This window comes from Nerophis lumbriciformis, linkage group LG37, assembly GCF_033978685.3.
Source record: "Nerophis lumbriciformis linkage group LG37, RoL_Nlum_v2.1, whole genome shotgun sequence".
Taxonomy (NCBI): domain Eukaryota; kingdom Metazoa; phylum Chordata; class Actinopteri; order Syngnathiformes; family Syngnathidae; genus Nerophis; species Nerophis lumbriciformis.
In genome coordinates, this window is record NC_084584.2 from 20,329,408 (window position 1) to 20,352,190 (window position 22,783).

The 22,783-nt window shown below is 41.4% G+C and overlaps 1 protein-coding gene across 4 annotated transcripts; it reads right to left on the minus strand.

The window, feature by feature from the left end:
• Positions 1 to 1,077: 1,077 nt before the first annotated feature.
• Positions 1,078 to 22,770, minus strand: pbxip1a (pre-B-cell leukemia homeobox interacting protein 1a). Of its 4 annotated transcripts, XM_061931445.1 has the most exons (11): positions 22,619 to 22,770; positions 14,157 to 14,334; positions 13,515 to 13,657; positions 9,135 to 9,222; positions 9,002 to 9,069; positions 8,459 to 8,924; positions 8,155 to 8,382; positions 6,578 to 6,621; positions 6,400 to 6,495; positions 6,146 to 6,317; positions 1,078 to 3,226 (listed from the first exon to the last, which is right to left on the minus strand). In XM_061931445.1, exons 3-11 carry the CDS (start codon positions 13,584 to 13,586, stop codon positions 2,319 to 2,321), a joined length of 2,142 nt encoding a protein of 713 aa, XP_061787429.1. In that variant the 5' UTR covers positions 13,587 to 13,657; positions 14,157 to 14,334; positions 22,619 to 22,770; the 3' UTR covers positions 1,078 to 2,318. The 4 variants fall into 4 exon arrangements, with proteins under 4 accessions (XP_061787429.1, XP_061787430.1, XP_061787431.1 ...); XM_061931446.1 differs by lacking the exon at positions 14,157 to 14,334; XM_061931447.1 differs by lacking the exons at positions 14,157 to 14,334; positions 22,619 to 22,770 and adding an exon at positions 13,971 to 14,088.
• Positions 22,771 to 22,783: the final 13 nt, after the last annotated feature.

The following is a 22,783-nucleotide window of genomic DNA, read 5'->3' on the forward strand; positions in this document are numbered from 1 at the left end:
TCCTATGCAAGGCGAAAACCGTTTATCAACAACACCCAGAAACGCTGTCGGCTTCGCTGGGCCTGAGCTCATCTAAGATGGACTGATACAAAGTGGAAAAGTGTTCTGTGGTCTGACAAGTCCACATTTCAAATTGTTTTTGGAAACTGTGGACGTCGTGTGCTCCGGACCAAAGAGGAAAAGTACCATCCGGATTGTTATAGGCACAAAGTTGAAAAGCCAGCATCTGTGATGGTATGGGGGTGTATTAGTGCCCAAGACATGGGTAACTTACACATCTGTGAAGGCGCCATTAATGCTGAAAGGCACATACAGGTTTTGGAGCAACACATATTGCCATCCAAGCAACGTTACCATGGACGCCCCTGCTTATTACAGCAAGACAATGCCAAGCCACGTGTTACATCAATGTGGCTTCATAGTAAAAGAGTGCGGGTACTAGACTGGCCTGCCTGTAGTCCAGACCTGTCTCCCATTGAAAATGTGTGGCGCATTATGAAGCCTAAAATACCACAACAGAGACCCCCGGACTGTTGAACAACTTAAGCTGTACATCAAGCAAGAATGGGAAAGAATTCCACCTGAGAAGCTTAAAAATGTGTCTCCTCAGTTCCCAAAACGTTTAGTGTTGTTAAAAGGCCATGTAACACAGTGGTGAACATGCCCTTTCCCAACTACTTTGGCACGTGTTGTAGCCATGAAATTATAAGTTAATTATTTGCAAAAAAAAAAAAAAGTTTATGAGTTTGAACATCAAATATCTTGTCTTTGTAGTGCATTCAATTGAATATGGGTTGAAAAGGATTTGCAAATCATTGTATTCCGTTTATATTTACATCTAACACAATTTCCCAACTCATATGGAAATGGGTTTTGTACAATCGAGGGCACACAAAGTACGCATGCACAATCGAATGTGCATTTTAAATAGAGCACATGTACAATTCAGAGCTAATGAGGTACAAATGCACATTAGAATATTCATCTTAAGTAGAGCACACAAAGTACACATGCACACTTTAATAGGGATACACAATCGAAAGTGCAGATTATGTAGTGTTCATGTACACGCACAATCATCGAATGTGGAGTTTATTAAAGTGGACAGAGACAATAATTCTCAAAATAATAAGACATTGTTTTAATGGTGACAATTTATTGAACTTAATGGGCAGAAATCGGTAAGGGACTGAAGTAACTCCACTTCTTACTATCAGGAAACACAAAAAAGCTCAATATTGTCAAAACCTCTCAAATACTAAATTACTCAAAAGTAATAAGCATCTGTTAAAACACTTCAAAAATCTCTTTGGTATAAATTAAAATGAAACAATGAAACCTGTGACATTCATCCCCATCAATACTTTTTCAGCAGTACAGTACCGTAACACTTTCTTTGAGCAACAAAAGGCACATAAGCAGATGCTGGCCGACTTTTCAACCTAAAATTCAACACATTCACATTTTGCAACCATAATACTTTCCACAAATAAAAAAAATAAATGGCATGGCAATAAATAAAACTACTTCAAAACCTCACTTTGTAACTTCAATAAAAAAAAGCAGTTTCTCCACAAACCAAGCAGTTTCTCCACAAACCAACAACTACATTACTTGCACGCAACTGAAAGCCAGATCGAACACTATACAGACAAATGTATTGGGACAACCCTCTTAATTGTATCTCTTTTAATCAAACCTTTGAGGGAAGTTTTTTTAATTTCTCAAATTAAACTTAAATATAGAAAAAATACATATTTACTTGTGTTGCCAGCTTTACACTGCCTGTGTCCCAATACGTTTGTTCACAGGCTATTGAAATAATTTGAATAATAATAAAAGAAAAGTCACTACTTTTTCCTGTAGTAAATGTAGACCACATGTTTGCAAAGGGTCTACCACATCAAATGCAGCTCTCTTTAATCTGCACTTGTGTTTGCACACATGTAATAAAAAGCTTGCCTCCCAAAACCGGCCAAACCAGTTCAACGCAAAGCGAAAACGGGTATTGGATCCACTGGGATAGGGCGGTTACGCCTGCCTCACCCCTGGCAGGCTACTTTCCCACACCACCTGAACATCACACGCCTTTTAACTTTTTGATGGCCTCCCCAAGAATGCGTCCTGATTTGATGACATGCAGTCAAAGTAAGCGGCAGCAGGAAGAAAAGAAGAGGGTGTAAAACAAGTCCACAGCAGATTAGCGAAGGACACGAAGAGGTCCAACATGAGAACAAGCGATTAAAGCTGAGAAGGATGTGTGTGGACTACAATTACAGCTCTCAAAATGTCCCCCGGTGCTGCGTCTTACGTGCGGCTCAGAACGTGGCGGCAAACTTCCACAGGGCCTCCCTCTCGAACTCCTCCATCTCCTCCTCTAGGGAGTCGTCGCCCCTGCGCCTGCCGTCCTCCACCACGTCCACCATGTCCTCCAGGATGTCCGCCACGTCCTCCGCGAAGTCGGCGAACAGCACGCGGTCGTGCATGAAGACGCCGTCCGCGAAGAAGTCGGAGGCCAGCCTCCGGACGGCGTCCTTGCTGTGCGGCGGCGTGCCCTCCAGCTTGCTCAGGTAGCCGTCCAGCAGCTCGTCGAACTCGGGGAGCTCCACCGGGTAGAGGCCCTCCTTGGCGGCGCAGTCCTCCACAGAGGTGCAGGACGGGCGGGGGCGGATGTTGCGTTTCAGCTTCTGCTCCTGCTCCAACCAGAAGTCGCCTGCGTGGGTGCGATGAGGCTTGTGGGAATGATGCTTGGAAGTCTTGTGCCAAGGTTTCTCCTTCCTGCGCTCCTCTCTGTCCTGGCGGCGCTCGTGCTTCTTGGTCTCCCACTCGTCCTGGTTCTTCCGCCAGGATTCCTTATGAGAGATGTGCTTTGGAGACTTCCACTCCTCTTTCCTCCCATCTTTGTCCATTTTCCACTCCTTCTCCTTCCTACCTTCCTTAGCCCTCTTTCCTCCATCTTTGTCCTCCTTTTCCCCGCCTTTCATTTTGTGCTTCTGCGCCCTCCTCTTGCCCCAATGCTCTACCTGCTCCGAGAGCTTCCTCTGGATCTCCTCCAGGTTATCCCTTACTGGCCTCCTGTGGCCGCCGTCTTTTTTCATCCCTTGCAGCCGCTTCTTGCTTTCCTCCAGGAGAACCTTCTGCTTCTGCAGCTCCTCCTTCATCTTCCTCTCAGGTTTAGCCGGGGTGGGGATGGAAGGTGTCGGCTTGGTTCTGGATTCTGAGTCAGCTGAATAAAACATGTGTGACATATTTCAGTTAGGAGAGTGCTGTTCCAATAGCATCTATCAGAATATCACTATGTTTACACTGCATGCCAAAAAGGCACAAATTGGATTTTTTCCAAATCTGTTTACAGTGTGATTTTTATCAGACTCCAGTATAAACAGGCACAAGCCCCAAAGTGGCATGCGCAGTTTGATAAAGCGACAACATAGGAAGTTGGCCGTATTCCGTAAATGAACAAAGAAGTCGCTACTACTACTACAAAATAAAATCCGCCACACCGGTTTTTTTTTACTTAAAATAAATTAAATATAATATATGAAAAGAAGTATATAGTGTAATATACTTGGGAGGGTTCATCTTTTTATGGCTGTTAAGTAGAGGCAGAGGTGGGTAAAGTACCGGTAGCCAGAAATTGTACTAAAAATTTATTTCAGGACACATCTAGGGATGTGTACTGTCACATTTAAACTGATACGGTAACAATTTCCGGTACCTGGGAATCAAAACCTTCCAACGATACCAATTTTTGGTACATCTGTGTGTTAATAGAAACTAATTATTTTTATTGCAACATTTAAAACTGAGCTGATTATTATAACTGTTGTCCAGCTGTATTACCTTGATCTATTATTATCATCATATTATCACTTGCAGGTATGACATTAAGTTGCAATTGCAGTTGCTAGTCCAAGATGTAAATGGCAGTAAGGTGTAGTTAATGGTGCTTTTTTTTTAATACTCTCCTGATTTACTAAAGGTTTGCATGTACTAAACACGTGCAAACCTGGCAGCGCACGACTAAACGAGCACAAAATGGAATGTGTCTATAAAGTGATCAGAATAAGGCCTGCAATCCATTTTGCTTCTGTTCTCACTACTATGCAAATTATATCATCAAAACGGCCACAATACTGGGCAAGAGGAACAGCGAGTACCTGTGGCTGAGGAGAGTATTCACAAATTTTGTTTAGATTTGTTTTTTTTATTTCTTATTTATTTCATTAAAAACGTGGAAGTGATATTTTGAAGCAAAAATTAATGTTTGCTGACATTTCACATGCCGGTTTGTTGCTTGGGTAGCTAAACCCAGAGCCGTGTAAGGAGTATGGGCCAACTTGGTCAAAATGTTGGTACCAAACATGGCGCCTTGTAGTCAAGTGAGAGGCTTTTAAATAATCATTTAGGAACCAATCATTTAGGAGATCCTCTGGCTCTCTGATTGGTCAAAAGCCCCTCATCTAATACAGGGCGCCATGTTTGGTACAAACTTTCAAAATGGAGTTGGCCATACTCTTTACACACGACTCTGGCTAAAACCAAACTCGTGTATAAGGAGTATGGCCAACTCGGTTTCAGGCGGTCTCCTAAATGATTGGTCAAAAGGCTACAGGGCGCCATGATTACCACCAATTGCCCCGTTGTGCAGCGTGGGGCTGCTCTACCTGCGAGAATTGTGGAAAGGTTTTACATCGCTTTCCCCACAACCCGTAAAGGAGACAAGTATGGAAAGTGAAGGTTCGTCATCAACACTGGAGAGCTAATGATTAGTGTCTTGTGCCAGGTAAACACACAACACAACATCTGCGTTTTGTTCAAGAGAAAACACACAGAAGCTAAAACAAATAGAAGAAATTAATACATTAAAGAGATGGTTTGACAAAAACAGACTCTTCGAATCTCAGTAAAACTAAAATAATACTATCCGGTAACAGTAGAAGAGAAAGTAAAACACAAAAACAAATAAGACGGAGAATGAAAGAGTAAAAGAAAACCATATTTTTGGTGTAATAATAGATGGTAAAGTAGTCAAATTCGCAAAAAATATACAACAAAGTGGCAAGAAATACATCAACAATGAATAAAGCAAAATTATGTTCTGGACCAAAAATCACCAAAGCTAAGGTATTGTGCAAAAATATGGGGAAATAAGTACTTTATTTCCCCATATTTTTGCACAATAACTCAGCTTTGGTAACACTGGTGAGCAGTAGAGAATATGAAGTGATTTTTGGAGCAGAACATAATTTCGCTTTATTCATTGTTGACGTATTTCTTGCCACTTTGTTGTATATTTTTTGCGAATTTGACTACTTTACCATCTATTACACCAAAAATTTGGTTTTCTTACATACAGTGATTACAAATGCATTGGAGGCAGCCACCACAGTTGACATACTTCACACAAATGTCACAATTTCTCCATGATTGTTGGTCCAAAGCTAATGAAGATTTTAGCCAAATGAAGGCAATATTTTTTTGGTCGTTCTGTGTGTTTTTTCCGTTTATTGCACTGTTATCACGAAACACTGCAGAATTGTAGCAGCAAAGTGCGTCAAAAACGGTCGCAAAATTCTACTTTCACAAAATAAAATCGTGTTTTAAAGTTAAAGTCCCAACGATAGTAACACACAACACTAGGTGTGGTGAAATGATCCTCTGCATTTGACCCATCCCCATGTTCACCCCCTGGGAGGTGAGGGGAGCAGTGAGCAGCAGCGGTGGCCACTGCTCAGGAATCATTTGGTGATTTGACCCCCAATTCCAACCCTTGATGCTGAGTGCCAAGCAGGGAGGCAATGGGTCCCATTTTTATAGTCTTTGGTATGACTCGGCCGGGGTTTGAACTCACGACCTTCCAGTCTCAGGGCGGACACTATAACCACCAGGCCACTGAGCAGGTTTTATTGTAAGTTTATGAGCTGGAGTATGTTTAGAGCTATATATTGACATATTATTTTGTTTATTAGGTCAGAAAAACTTTTTCAAAACGACAGCAATTGTATGCATCCAGGCACAGCCGCACACGTCCTTGGTAGTGGACAATACACTTTATACTCGACTCTGCTGAATGCTGCCATCTTGTGGAGTCAACACATCACGGCGGTCGATCGGCACATTTACGGTCCCAACAAAATGTTACCTGCAAGATGGCTGAGTTCAGTCACCATGACCCTCAGACTTTCCAGCTCTTCCTTCAAGTTGGGTAAAGACGACAACTCCTCCCGTAGCTGCACGTTTTCCTTTTCCAGATCTGCTTTTTCCTGGCTGTCAATGCTCAGGGCCACCGCCGCGTCAAGCACCTTTTTCTGAGACTGACAGAATACGCGAAGGAAACGTAAATGAGTTATCTGTTCATACCAGAGTGGACATTAGAATCTAAATAACGGAACAGACTTGCAGTTTAGCCTCAAGCAGAGTGATATGTTGGTTTTCCTGTGTTAGTTTATCCAAAAGTGCCACCATTTCCTGGGAATGATTGCTCGGCAAGTCCTGGAGGGAGAAAAGACAGGCTAATGAGCCAAATGCGGCCGTGCAAGCTGCACACCGACTTACTCTAAAGTGACGGACAGACCTGGCTTTGTTCATCATCCAACTCGCCAGAGGAGTCCAAGTCACCTGCCAACAACAACACCAGTTGTAAAGCGCATTCTTTGGATTGGACACGTTTTCCCGCCTCAGATAAAAGCATCTGCTCAGTAATTAGCAAGTGAGAAATTCTTGTTATTTGGAATTTCTCATGTTATTTGGATTTTAGTGGCGTGCCCGTGCGATTCAGGCCTGTTAAAGGGGTACATTATCACAATTTCAGAATTGTTAAAACCATTAAAAATCAGTTCCCAGTGGCTTATTATATTTTTCGAAGTTTTTTTCAAAATTTTACCCATCACGCAATATCCCTAAAAAAAACTTCAAAGTGCCTGATTTTAACCATCGTTATATACACCCGTCCATTTTCCTGTGACGTCACATAGTGAAGCCAACACAAACAAACATGGCGGAAAGAACAGCAAGCTATAGCGACATTAGCTCGGATTCAGACTCGGATTTCAGCGGCTTAAGCGATTCAACAGATTACGAATGTATTGAAACAGATGATTGTAGTGTGGAGGCAGGTAGCGAAAACGAAATTGAAGAAGAAACTGAAGCTATTGAGCCATATCGGTTTGAACCGTATGCAAGCGAAACCGACGAAAACGACACGACAGCCAGCGACACGGGAGAAAGCGAGGACGAATTCGGCGATCGCCTTCTAACCAACAAATGGTATGTGTTTGTTTGGCATTAAAGGAAACTAACAACTATGAACTAGGTTTACAGCATATGAAATACATTTGGCAACAACATGCACTTTGAGAGTGCAGACAGCCAAATTTTCATCAATTAATATATTCTGTAAACATACCCTCATCCGCGCTATTTTCCTGAAAGCTGATCTGTCCAGTTTTAGAGTTGATGTCAGCAGGCCAGGGAAGCTAGGGTCGATAGGGGGTTTAGCTCGCTCGTCTGCGGGAACAAACTGCCGCCATTGCTTGTCGTGCTACCGAGGTCATTTGTCCCTGAATTGCTCACACACTCCGGCAGATTCAATGGGGGTCTGGCGGCAGATTTCTTTGACTTTATCGTTGGAAATGCATCTGCTTTGAGTGTCGCAGGATATCCACACATTCTTGCCATCTCTGTCGTAGCATAGCTTTCGTCGGTAAAGTGTGCGGAACAAACATCCAATTTCTTGCCACTTTCGCATCTTTGGGCCACTGGTGCAACTTGAATCCGTCCCTGTTCGTGTTGTTACACCCTCCGACAACACACTGACGAGGCATGATGTCTCCAAGGTACGGAAAACAGTCGAAAAAACGGAAAATAACAGAGCTAATTTGACTCGGTGTTTGAGAAAATGGCGGATTGCTTCCCGATGTGACGTCACAACGTGACGTCATCGCTCCGAGAGCGAATATTAGAAAGGCGTTTTCGCCAAAATTCACCCATTTAGAGTTTGGAAATCGGTTAAAAAAATATATGGTCTTTTTTCTGCAACATCAAGGTATATATTGGCGCTTACATAGGTCTGGTTATAATGTTCCCCTTTAATAAGCCAGGATACATTGCCTTTAGCTTGAGTACAAGACAGTGGCCATGTTTCATGCTCACCAGACAGGAAGAGGGAGCCTAAGAAGAGCAGAATGAGACCAGCCGCTATGCACTTGTTCACCGACCACCAGGCCTTGTCCTGCTGTCTCTCCGCCAGCCTGAACTGTGCATCCTCCTCTTCCTCCTCCTCCTCCTCTTCCGATTTTGGTGCGTCGGATTGGCCGGCCCTTTTCCTGAGTCCATCACCATGACTACTTGGAAAGTCGATATCGAAGCTAGTGGGGGACTCTAAAAGAGGGCATTAGAAGATACTATAACGGCTTTCATTTAAAACATGCCGTTAGAAATACATAAGTTTGTGTACCCTCTTCCTCCTCATCCTGCATCTTGACATCCTCCTCCACAGGGCCAACTGTCTCCGGGACAAGGTCCTCATCAGCAGGGCTTTCTGCTTCTATGAAGCTGGGAGCCTCAGAAGCAGTGATGGTTTCAGCGGGGATGTCTACTTGTGGGACTTCAACGGGTTCGACTCGGGCGTCAGACTCTGGTTCATCGGCAATGGGCCTCTCTGTTGGGTGGGTGTCAAGCAGGGTCCCCTGAAGCTCATCAGCAGCAGCGGTGGCGGAGATGTCCTGGGGCACCAGGAAATCGATGCTAGAGACAAAGGGCACGTCGGACATGTGCTCGTTGTCGCTGGGCGAGCTCGTCACAATGTCGTGAATGACAGGAGCCTGGCTCTCGGTGTCCACTTCTGCCGGAGGCGGACTGGGTGGGCTTGGATTGGAAGGGATGGGACCCTCCCCGGACTCTGGGGCGGTCTCTTGACATACCTGGCGACCAAATGACGACATGTGTTAATCCTGATAACCTCTGCATACCTATACCTACGAGGTTGTCGTGTAGCAACCTGGTGGCCTTCCTCTGATAAGGCTCTTTCTACTGGAATGCCACTTGGCTTGAACTCCATAGCAGCACCTGCAACAAACACACACACACATTCAGCCTTTTGCGACATCAGTCCTTCCTGTCTCTCTAAATACCTGCAGCCATGTCCTCAGACAGGCTTGGGGCGTCGCCCAGGCTTTCCGTGCCGTCATCCACTGGCCCCACGCTATCGCCGGCCGCCTCCTGTGACATAAATTGGACTTAATTACAGAGAGTTGCAGGCATTATTTGAAAGAAGCGTTGATCTGATGATTGTGTCGGGGTGGAACTAGAAGTTCTGCTGTCCATTGATTGATTGTTAAGCATAGGGCACCTGCTGTGCCAGTGCATATTATCGGTAGGGTCGGGCACCAAATTCGGTACTTTCATTAGGTACTGACCGAAGTTCGTCGGTAAAATCAATTAAAATTAAACAGTGCCATATTTCGATACCTTTGTTGCACATGACGTCACATCCGGGTTGCAGCCTCGGTTGCAACTTTTCCTTTTAACCCTTCGTGTGGATTATAATAAATTATTAATCCAAACAGGAAGATTTTAATATCCCATCAGCTGTTATCGCAATGAGAGCAGACATTGTACAGTAAGCAATCTATTAATTATGCTACAGGCGATAGTTTTTTCTAATAAAGCTGGATCTGTTCAGCAGGGCTTCTAAAACCTGTAGCTCACCCTCTTTATATTCAGGATAAAAAATATAAGGTTCTAGATCATCATTTTTCGCAAAGTAATCGTTGTTGGCTCTCACAAAATCTGCATCATTTGCATTGATGGTAGGAAAGGGATCAGTGGTTCCCACCTCTGCATCAGGGCTTGCTCATTATCTTTCAAAATGGCTCGGGAATCTGTGAGATTGATACTATTTTGATCATATTTATTTACTCGCAAACTTTGTAAGTCTTTTTGTGTTATAAATCAGATACCGGTATATATGATAATAGCTTCAATACAGAGTAGGGCTGAACGAGTTAAGAACAAACTTTCTCTCCAAAATTAAGATTCAATTCGCGATTTTTATATTTTATACATATGAATAAAACTGAAAATAACAAGTGAAGGAAGACATGTTACTTTCAGACTGTCAATCAACATATTCCTGTCTCAAGGTGCTACACATTAAGTAAATTATTGCATATTGTTTTAATTAAAAAGAATCATCCATTGACATTTAAAATATTTGCCTTTATGCAGAGACTAAGACATTCTGTCTACATCATGCTCTTAAACTGAAGATATAACTGATAAAAACTATACAGTGTTTATAATGTAATGTAATCATATCATTATAAAGCAAGTAACCATTTATAAATATATACACATTTGATTCTCATTACTGTAGAACTGTTTATGGTACTGTAATTGGAAGGTAAATAACTTTTATTACCGTAAATAAATAAACAAAAAGGTAAAATGGACTCCTATCTCTGTAAGCTAGAATGTAACAAATAAATATTAAACATCTTAAAGTACATTTTTTAAGCTAGAATGTAACAAATAAATATTAAACATCTTAAAGTGCATTTTTTCCCAGTTGCAAAAACTATGTCAGGGTTGTCTTTTTTTGTTATCATGCGATCAATGCAATCTCGCTTTGTCCGTGTTGATCATACTGCCCATCCGGGTTGTCTGTTATGTCTGTCTGTTGTGCTTCCTGTGAGTGTGTGTGTCTAAGCGAACGGTCTTGCTCGCCATCACAAAGATTGCGAATGGCTGAGTAGAGGGCTCACTATTCAGTCAATTCTACTGCTAAATAAACGCGTTAAGGTGCTGACAGCGATGCAAAGAGTTAAAAAAAACAACACACACGGACATAGCAGTTTATCAATGACACCAAAGTATTTCAACTTAATTTTCATTTATTGTTTGATTGATTAACTATCGGACCAGGCCTAGTCACCATTTAAAACTTTTTCCAAGTTATTAGCATACTGGCTGCCTCTAATGCAGTGCACAAAAACTTGCTATTTCCCTAAACACTTTTGATTGGCCTGCATGCAAAGGACGCAAACTTGTCTGTCACTGAAATGACGGCAAAGAAAAAAAAAAACTGCCTTTCGCAGTTATTTATCACACTTGATGTCAATTCGATATCGATTAATCGTGCAGCTTGTTTTTCCATTGTACTTGTACTTTAAAAGGGGGAACTGCACTGTTTTTTAAGAATGTTGCCCATCTTTCACAATCACTAGAGACAAGAAAGAAAACAGGACTTTTTTTTTTTTTTACAATTTCAAAGACAATAAAAAGCGCTTGAAAGATGCGGCTAATGGGAGTCACCGTTGTAGCATTCAAAGCCCTCTAAAACAACTTCAAAACCCTCCAATGTTTTATATGCACAGTGCTAGTCTATATATAATGTGGTAACAGATGCTATATCACATTGATTTCTGTTTACATAGCAGCACACTTCTTATTTCTGGCAACGGCGTGGCGCAGTGGAAGAGTGGCCGTGCGCGACCCGAGGGTCCCTGGTTCAATCCCCACCTAGTACCAACCTCGTCATGTCCGTTGTGTCCTGAGCAAGACACTTTACCCTTGCTCCTGATGGGTGCTGGTAGCGCCTTGCATGGCAGCTCCCTCCATCAGTGTGTGAATGTGTGTGTGAATGGGTAAATGTGGAAGTAGTGTCAAAGCGCTTTGAGTACCTTGAAGGTAGAAAAGCGCTATACAAGTACAACCCATTTATCATTATTTAACATGTGTGTTCCTAATCCCGGAAATCAAACACGATTGTGTGTTCTTACCATGGCAGACTTGGTAACGGACAACAAAGACGACTATTTCTGGACTAATGAGGATTTACAACTTATACATTTGAAGCTAAATATACTGCTACTTATAGAAGCGACCATGAAGGAAGAGTGAGACGTTGGAGCAGATGGAAGCTGGGAGAGGGGGATGATAGCGATTTTGACGCTATAAATATAGAACTTAGAGACAAGCTATTTTGACATAAATGGATTGCTTACCCAAAATCAACAGGAAATGTCCCCAGCCAGCTGGACCAGACAAACAACTGTCCATCAAGTGAATCACTTTAGTATCGATCATGATACACGCAGCATGTCATGCGTGTTAGTACAACTACAATACATAGGCTGTCTGGCAAGCTCAGCTGTGTACAAACAAAACATGAAATGTGGGCTAATATTTTACAGATACTGTAGTGTTAGATCTACTATGGACTGGACTCTCACAATATTATGTCAGACCCACTCGACATCCATTGCATTCGGTCTCCCCAAGAGGGGGGGGGGTTACCCACATCTGCGGTCCTCTCCAAGGTTTCTCATAGTCATTCACATCGACGTCCCACTGGGGTGAGTTTTTCCTTGCCCTTATGTGGGCTCTGTACCGAGGATGTCGTTGTGGCTTGTGCAGCCCTTTGAGACACTTGTGATTTAGGGCTATATAAATAAACATTGATTGATTGATTATGATTCTTCATGTTTTTCAGTCAGTACGAATTGGTGTCGTATCGCATTGTGTTGTGCATTACTAACTCAAAACGAGTTGTGTTGTTGTAGACGCTAGCTTTTCTCTCGCTGTATTTAGCTTTTATGGCTAATAACGAAACACGCCGGTGTGTTACTATGATAGAAAAAGAGTTTCAGTGTTTGCTCTTACAATAACTATGTCGCCACAGCTTGGTTATTATACAGGTTACGGAACATAAATGAAGTATTGTTGACCGTTTTTGAATGCATTTTAAAGTGATTTAGAGGTAGAATTGATTGCTCCCTTTAGCTGGATTGCTAGCCAGCTAGAACGAGACGATTTTGATGTTAGAAAGCGAAAAAACTTGTTTTCTTGTCTCTCATAATGATTGTGAACGATAGGCAAAATTCCTAAAAAGTGCAGTTCCCCTTTAAAGTCAGAAGTTTCTTAAGCCCAGTAATTATGACCAAAGTGGTGAAGCTGTATTTTCATTTGTTTTATTTAATTGACAATTTTAGAATTGCATATTTGTATTTAGATTTATTCTATCAGTGTTTATGAGTACCGTATTTTTCTGACTATAAGTCGCAGTTTTTTTCCAAGTTTGCTCAAGTGCAACTTATATATGTTTTTTTCCTTCTTTATTATGCATTTTCGGCAGGTCCGACTTATACTCTGAAAAATACGGTACCTTCTTTTGCAGTATATTCGATTATTATTATACATTTTTTTAAATCAGCCTGACCTAAATCTTCATACTCTTAGTGATGCTTTCATATCATTTCACAAGGTTTGTCCTGTTAAACTAAGTGGGTTAGATATAATTATTGAATACGATTAAAATGAAGGGAAAGATTACTAATTCAGATTACTAATTGACCTACTACCGCCGTAGTAGGTCAAAAAGGTAAGAACTCCATGCTTAAAGAACTAAGTTTTCCCGAACAATTTGGGGGAAATAGAATACGTCTGTTTAAAGTCTGTCTTGCATGGTATCAGAAGATTAAATTCAATACAATTCTCTACTTGTCACTTGCCTCAGGGGAGAGGAGGGTCCAGCTGTTGGTGGAGGAGCCACTGCTGCCGGTGCTGTTGCTGTTATCCGACATCGCCCTCTTTTGGCTCGACTTGGCACAGTAGGTGGGGACAACACCGTCAGGTCTTTTTTCTGGACACAATCCTGCAGACGACAATACAATTGTTTTACCAATGACTCATGCAGCCTATTCGCATTTGGATAGCTGCAGTCCTCATGCACACAAACACCAGTATTCGCTACCTTCTTTCCATGCAAAATAAAAGCCGTGATGCACACGCCGGATAAATAACGATTACGCTCTTGCACGTTATGTAAGTACACAATTGGCTCTATAACGTACAGCTGCGCAGTCCAATGAAAGGTTTAGTCCGGAAGAATGATGTTTGGCTGTTATTCGCTGTATTAGACGTGGGAGAGCAGTGAAACGACGAGGACGCAAACACGAAACACTTACTAGATGTCAGGCTGCGTGGAGATTACGCGTCTATGATGATGGCTTTAAAAGGCAGGCGACTGTGATGGTAAACAAAGGATGCTGACTAAAGTCCACACGAACACTTCCGCGTTCGCACTCGCAGCGGCACGCAGCCTCACACACGTCAGCATGGTAACACACGCACAAACAATACGTCATACTTACCCCGCTTCTTTTAGATGTAACTCCTGGTAAAGATATACACTTATTTCGCAAAAAAGGACGCTTCTCTCGTCTCTGGGAACTTGGGAACTTCAGGAATTCCAATCTGCGTCACGTCACCCTAACACTCTCGGCCAATAGGATTTCAGGAATGCCTCCCTCGAACCCGCCCATTTGGTTGCTGTGAACCAATCAAATGAAAGTGTGCGTCAGGCGAAAACGACTGGCATGTTCCGAGTTGATTGATGCGAGCAGATGAAGGCGGCAGGTGATGGTGACTTTAAAGCTTCTCCAACCCCTAGCGACTCTTTATAATATAACTTAAAGCGTAAATGTAACCCTGACAAGTGCTCCGCACATGTATTTATACTCGAGAGAGGCAAACGTGGACCAGCCGTTCACTGACACGTCTGCACATCTAAATTTGACTGAAGGGAGTTACCAGAATGGACAACCTCCACTCCAGTTGCTCAGGCTACTCACATATTTCATCATCTGCATCTTTTAAAGACTATTGCACCAACTTCATAGTTGGCTTTAAAGTACCAGTAGAATTGCAAAACAAGTTGCCTCTATATTGAAGGTATTATCCAATATCTGATTTATAACATCAAAAGACTTACAAAGTTTAAGAATAAATAGATATGGTCAAAACAGTATCAATCTCAAGGAGATTCGCAAGCCATTTTGAGTGATAATGAGCAAGCCGGTCATGGGATCCGTGACGTAAAGGTGGGTTAAATCACCAAAAATGATTCCCGGGCGCGGCACCGCTGCTGCCCACTGCTCCCCTCACCTTCCAGGGGGTGAACAAGGGGATGGGTCAAATGCAGAGGACAAATTTCACCACACTTAGTGTGTGTGTGACAATCATTGGTACTTTAACTTAACTGCAGATCCCTTCCCCACCAACAACAATGCTAATCACTCATGCATATAATCACGTTTCATCAAACATATATTAATGTTGATGCCCTACGGGAAACTGGGTACATGGCAGAACATGGTAAAACATGGCACACTGACAAAGCTTAACCTATTAAACTATCAATTATAACAGTGTTTTTCAACCTTTTTTGAGGCAAGGCACATTTTTGGCGTTGAAAAAATCCGGAGTCACGCCACCAGCAGAAATCATAAACTCTGTTGACAGTAAAAAGTTGTTGCAATTGTTGGATATGACTTTAAACCATAACCAAGCATGCATCAATGTAACTCTTGTCTCAAAGTAGGTGTACTGTCACCTCCTGTCACATCACGCACTTACTTATTTTGAGTTTTTTGCTGTTTTCCTGTGTGTAGTGTTTTAGTTCTTGTCTTGTGCTCCTATTTTGGTGTCTTTTTCTCTTTTTTTTGTATTTTCCTGTAGCAGTTTCATGTTTTCTTTTGAGCGATATTTCCCGCATTTACTTTGTTTTAGCAATCAAGAATATTTCAGTTGTTTTCATCCTTCTTTGTGGGGACATTGTTGATTGTCATGTCATGTTCGGATGTACTTTGTGGACGCCGTCTCTGCTCCACAGTAAGTCTTTGCTGTCGTCCAGCATTCTGTTTTTGTTTACTTTGTAGTCAGTTCAGTTGTAGTTTCGTTCTGCATAGCCTTCCGTAAGCTTCAATGACTTTTCTTAGGGGCACTCACCTTTTGTTTGTTTTTGGTTTAAGCATAAGACACCTTTTACCGCTGTTTCCGACATTTACTAAGCAATTAACTACCGGCTGCCACCTACTGATATGGAAGAGTATTACACGGTTTACTCTGCCGAGCTCTACACAGCACCGACACTCAACGACAACACATCATTTGCAGACTATAATTACTGGTTTGCAAAATATGTTTTCAACCCAAATAGGTGAAATTAGATAATGTCCCACGGCACACCAGACTGCATCTCACGGCACACTAGTGTGCCGCGGCACAGTGGTTGAAAAACACTGAACTATAACAATCTACAAGGTTAATATAGTTGGCTTCCCTTTCTTCCCCTCCATTTATCTGCTTTATTTTATATTTCAAGTTATCATTACATATATGTATTGTTGCATTTTAACAATTGTATTGTTGGTAATAGAGGTCATTATTATTATTCACTATCAATAGTGCTATTTCTATTGCTCTATTTGTAATGTCATAATGTTCATTGTCATTTCTGTATTATTTATTTCACTAACTGCTTCTTTGCTTATCACTTTTACCATCCTATTTGCTGATGTTGTTCTGTTGTTGTTGTTGTTATTGTTGTGTTTGCTTTTGTTGTCTCTCTGTCTTATCCCCTCTTGTCCCCGCAATTTCCCCCTCTGGCTTCCCTTTTTTCTCTTTCTATCAACAACTCCGGTCCGGCTGCACCAAATAATAATATAAATCAATTTAATAAAGTCAAATACAAATAAGGTAACAAGAGAAGTATCCAACACTTCTCTTTTGTAAAGTAAATTTGTACAGCCGATATGGGCATCTACATCAACTATATGATTTGCCTGAGTAGCTGGACAGGACAAAAAAACAACACCAATGCTAATCACGCAGACTTTGTAAGCGCCAACAACGATTACATTGGGAAAATCATGATCCAGAACCTTAGATTTCTGAATACAAGGAGGATGAGCTCCAAGTTTTAGAAGCTATATGCTAAACAGATCCAGCTTTAGTGAAAACATCATGTGGCAGTATTGTTAAGTGCTAAACAAGAAATACAAACTACGGACATAAAACAATCGCTTACAGTGCAACGTCTGTCTGCTCTTACTGCGATGACTTTATCGTACTCATCCATCCATCCATTTTCTACCGCTTGTCCCTTTTGGAGCCACGGGGGGTGCTGGAGCCTATGTCAGCGGCATTCGGGCGAAAGGTGGGGTACACCCTGGACAAGTCGCCACCCCATCACAGGACTTTATCGTACCATTTAGATGAATTATTTATCATCCATCAGCGTTCCCGTTCTGTAACCCTGTACACTGTTTGTTTTGTCAATCTTGAACGGGTTTGTGCTGAAAACATAGTTTCGTTGTACTTGTGCAATGACAATAAAGTCCTATCCTATACTATAATCCACACAATGGGTTAAAAGAAAAAGTTGCTGCCTGCATACACCGTCTTCGGCGGTCTTGTCTTTGTCTCCATTTCCGAGTATAAATTTGAATGTCACAGATGAACAACTTCTACATTCATGGCTAAGTCCTCCTATTATCCATCTGAGAGGCATGATTTATAATCTGGAATAATTTAGGACACCTGTTGGCTCAATGCTGCAGCAAAAGCTACTATACCTCTGTTACAGTGTTCTGTAACCCTGTACACTGTTTGTTTTGTCAATCTTTAACGGGTTTGTGCTGAAAACAGTTTCGTTGTACTTGTGCAATGACAATAAAGTCCTATCCTATCCTATAATCCACACAATGGGTTAAAAGAAAAAGTTGCTGCCTGCATACACCGTCTTCGGCTGTCTTGTCTTTGTCTCCATTTCCGAGTACAAATTTGAATGTCACAGATGAACAACGTCTACATTCATGGCTAAATCCTCCTATTATCCATCTGAGAGGCATGATTTATAATGTGGAATAATTTAGGACACCTGTTGGCTGCAGCAAAATCTAGTATACCTCTGTTATCAATGCGCTGCTAAAAAGTAGTTTGTCTGTGTTACTGCTTATAATAACAATATCCCTAATCCATCCATCCATTTTCTACCACTTGTCCCTTTTGGGGTGGTGGGGGGTGATGCAGCCTATACCAGTTGCACTCGAGCGTAAGGCGGGGTACACCCTGGACAAGTCGTATTTGGTTATTATTCAGGTCACGATATGTATATAGAGTATTGTTGACAGGTTTTGGATGGTTATTTAGAGGGCTTTGTTGTCAGAATGGAGAACCCCCAATGACTCAATTGTTAGTGGACTTTCATTTAATTACGACTTAGAATGCATAAAACCCATACGTGTTTACGTCTTACATAGGGACTGTGAACGATAGACAGCACATCCCTTTCTAATATTTTCATATTTTTCAATATGACTGATCTGCTGATATGGTCAGAGTCCCGAATTTATGGAAATTCCTGAAGACATTCGGAGCTAAATCTTTAAAATAGTTAAATATTATGGAACAAACTGGACTTACAACACAAGCAATGCCAAACTATTAATTGATTTAAACTATTGTACAAACATCAGGTCTGGTTCAAATACAGAGATTAGGGTCTTTAATTTGATCTGCTGTTGTACTGTCTTAAAGTGTTAACATGTGCTCAATGTTTCTTTACCATTATTGCTATGTTGTCTATTGCCATTGTTGGTATTTTGCCTATTATCATTGTTGTTATGTTCATTCTTCCTACATTGTTGATACAAATTATTGTTACAGTGTAATAATTATTGTTACCTGTGGTAATGCCACCATGATAAAACATTTGTATTATAATCCTTAAACAAAGTAACAGTGAAACTCAATATATTAATCACTGAATTGAGAACTGGGGGTGGGATTACATAAATTATCTTCTTCCCCACTCCCTTTCAGGCAAAACTGGATATTACATTTGACATTATATTAATTTATAACATTACGTGTTGTCTACCTTCTACTTTTTTTTTTTAATGTCATTGCCTGAAATAAATTAATAAAAGAAAAACAGAAAAATGGCTCTCTGAAATTGTGCCATTTTGTGATGTTTATACATAGTGATGGGACGAAATGTACCGAGACTTTGAGGCGTGTGTTGAGTAATGGAGGAGGGGTTCTCGCTAAGTGCGTATTGAGGCTTGCTTCATGTAGGGGAGGAGCCGGGAATGATGACGTGTGAAGCCTTGCTGCCAGGCTGTACAACGTGACCGCTTCAGGACGCGGTACAGCCTCGCCCGCATGTACCATGTGACTGGTACAGAGTTTGCCTTGAGATTTGACAAGTCATGAATCGCCCAAGCTCAATTGAAAACTTGGGCTTTTGAAAGTTGTGGTCAGTTCGGAATCTGGATAGAGAATGAAAAATAGTTTTTAAAATGCCAATAGAATCAAAGAATGATGCCAACCTCAATCAAACAGATTCATGTTGTGTTAGGAATATTAAAAAGCTAACTTATTTTGAACCCATAAGTCAACCTATGGTAGTGCAACAGTTCGCGCGTACACCTTTTAAGCCACATGACGTGGATCGATTCTCTGCAACGTCAGTTCTTGAATGTGTTTAAACATGTATATATAACCTGACTGAGTCTAAGTCTAATGTATGTATAACCTGCCATGTTATATGATTCTACCATGTTGGCAAAATACCAACACACAATATATGTACATATATAACACATACAACATATTTTAATATACCGGTACTTTGTTAATTTAACTAGCAGAACCATTCCATTCGGTCAAGCCTGTATTGCGGTTCATTGTCATTTCCATGAGCCATAAGAGATGCAACAATTCAATGCACAATAAATATGTGGGTACGACCCCGAAAGGGACAAGCGGTAGAAAATGGATGGATGGATGGAAGATACAGCTGTTCGTAATCATACATTTGACAAGAACGTGGTGTCTTGTGCCGAAGTATGCCTTGAAGCTTCATTGGCTCAAGTGGTTCAATGCCTCATTAGGCTTCATCTGACCATCTCTATTTTTATGATATTTTCACATACATTCATTATTTAAATGTTTGCCATGTTTAGAAATCATATATTTCATATCAATCACCATTTAGAGATCTAGGGCTGCCACTATGGCCAAAGTAATAATTAAGATTATTGTTATCAATATTGAAATCATGATTACCGATTGTTAGGTAAAGCAGTGTTGGGGTGTGAACATAATACCATCATGTCATTTGCAATGTATAATAAAAACGCTAGATAAACATCCATATATCTAAAGGCAAATATATATATACAGTATATATTTTTATTCTTCAATAATATCTCTATTTTTATATTTTGATAGAGGGGGTGGTTCAATGCCTCATTAGGCTTCATCTGACCATCTCTATTCTTATGGTATTTTCACATACTTTGCTGATTGGAAATACAATTGGATATGGTTTAATGGATACAATGAAACACAACTACGCATATAAAGTCAACTAGTCATTCTACTGGTACTAGAAACCCCGTTTCCATATGAGTTGGGGAATTGTGTTAGATGTAAATAAAAACGGAATACAATGATTTGCAAATCATTTTCAACCCATATTCAATTGAATGCACTGCAAAGACAAGATATTTGATGTTCAAACTCATAAACTTAATTTTTTTTTTTGCAAATAATAATTAACTTAGAATTTCATGGCTGCAACACATGCCAAAGTAGTTGGGAAAGGGCATGTTCACCACTGTGTTACATGGCCTTTCCTTTTAACAACACTCAGTAAACATTTGGGAACTGAGGAGACACATTTTTTAAGCTTCTCAGGTGGAATTCTTTCCCATTCTTGCTTGATGTACAGCTTAAGTTGTTCAACAGTCCGGGGGTCTCCGTTGTGGTATTTTAGGCTTCATAATGTGCCACACATTTTCAATGGGAGACAGGTCTGGACTACAGGCAGGCCAGTCTAGTACCCGCACTCTTTTACTATGAAACCACGTTGATGTAACACGTGGCTTGGCATTGTCTTGCTGAAATAAGCAGGGGCGCCCATGGTAACGTTGCTTGGATGGCAACATATGTTGCTCCAAAACCTGTATGTACTTTTCAGCATTAATGGCGCCTTCACAGATGTGTAAGTTACCCATGTCTTGGGCACTAATACACCCCCATACCATCACAGATGCTGGGTTTTGAACTTTGCGCCTATAACAATCCGGATGGTTCTTTTCCCTCTTTGGTCGGGAGGACACAACGTCCACAGTTTCCAAAAACAATTTGAAATGTGGACTTGTCAGACCACAGAACACTTTTCCACTTTGTATCAGTCCATCTTAGATGAGCTCAGGCCCAGCGAAGCCGACAGCGTTTCTGGGTGTTGTTGTTAAACAGTTTTCGTCTTGCATGAGAGTTTTAACTTGCACTTACAGATGTAGCGACCAACTGTAGTTACTGACAGTGGGTTTTTGAAGTGTTCCTGAGCCCATGTGGTGATATCCTTTACACACTGATGTCGCTTGTTGATGCAGTACAGCCGGAGGGATCGAAGGTCACGGGCTTAGCTGCTTACGTGCAGTGATTTCTCCAGATTCTCTGAACCCTTTGATATTACGGACCGTAGATGGTGAAATCCCTAAATTCCTTGCAATAGCTGGTTGAGAAAGGTTTTTCTTAAACTGTTCAACAATTTGCTCACGCATTTGTTGACAAAGTGGTGACCCTCGCCCCATCCTTGTTTGTGAATGACTGAGCATTTCATGGAATCTACTTTTATACCCAATCATGGCACCCACCTGTTTCCAATTTGCCTGTTCACCTTCCAAATAAATGTTTGATGAGCATTCCTCAACTTTATCAATATTTATTGCCACCTTTCCCAACTTCTTTGTCACGTGTTGCTGGCATCAAATTCTAAAGTTAATGATTATTTGCAACAACAAAAAAAGTTTATCAGTTTGAACATCAAATGTGTTGTCTTTGTAGCATATTCAACTGAATATGGGTTGAAAATGATTTGCAAATCATTGTATTCCGTAGTGCATCTGCCTCACAATACGAAGGTCCTGAGTAGTCTTGGGTTCAATCCCGGGCTCGGGATCTTTCTGTGTGGAGTTTGCATGTCCTCCCCGTGACTGCATGGGTTCCCTCCGGGTACTCCGGCTTCCTCCCACTTCCAAAGACATGCACCTGGGGATAAGTTGATTGGCAACACTAAAATTGGCCCTAGTGTGTGGATGTGAGTGTGAATGTTGTCTGTCTATCTGTGTTGGCCCTGCGATGAGGTGGCGACTTGTCCAGGGTGTACACCGCCTTCCGCCCGATTGTAGCTGAGATAGGCTCCAGCGCCCCCCGCGACCCCAAAGGGAATAAGCGGTAGAAAATGGATGGATGGATGGATGTATTCCGTTTATATATACATCTAACACAATTTCCCAACTCATATGGAAACGGGGTTTGTATATACTCTTTGATAAACCTATCTCCACAGTCACACGCTATACAAATAAATGGTTCACCAACATAAGTAAATAAATAATAAATGGGTTGTACTTGTATAGCGCTTTTCTACCTTCAAGGTACTCAAAGCGCTTTGACACTACTTCCACATTTACCCATTCACACACAGATGGAGGGAGCTGCTATGCAAGGCGCTAACCAGCACCCATCAGGAGCAAGGGTGAAGTGTCTTGCTCAGGACACAACGGACATGACGAGGTTGGTACTAGGTGGGGATTGAACAAGGGACCCTCGGGTCGCGCACGGCCACTCTTGCACTGCGCCACGCCGTAGTGTCTACCACTAAAACTACAAGTATCTTAGAAAAAACACATTATTTTTGTAAAGTTACCTAAATGAAATAGAAAATAGTACAACACAGAGTCAAGGATACACTTACCCAGACAATTGCGTTTGGAACGTTAACTTATTTGGAAATAACCCTCTCCCAATACTATATACGTTTATGTATATCAAACAGCACCGTTTCAAAATGAAACTATGATGACGCGAGTTACGCAACAACAACAAAAACATGTCACGATGTTCTGTGCCAGTGGCGGCC

Excerpts from the sequence above, each read along its gene's own strand:
- pbxip1a (XM_061931446.1), bottom strand. The coding sequence starts at position 13,586 with ATGTCGGATAACAGCAACAGCACCGGCAGCAGTGGCTCCTCCACCAAC. Across the intron at positions 6,622-8,154 it reads AGGCTCCCTCTTCCTGTCTG|GTGACTTGGACTCCTCTGGC; the intron begins GTGAGCATGAAA and ends TGTTGTTGGCAG. Across the intron at positions 6,318-6,399 it reads TGCTTGAGGCTAAACTGCAA|TCTCAGAAAAAGGTGCTTGA; the intron begins GTCTGTTCCGTT and ends GTATTCTGTCAG.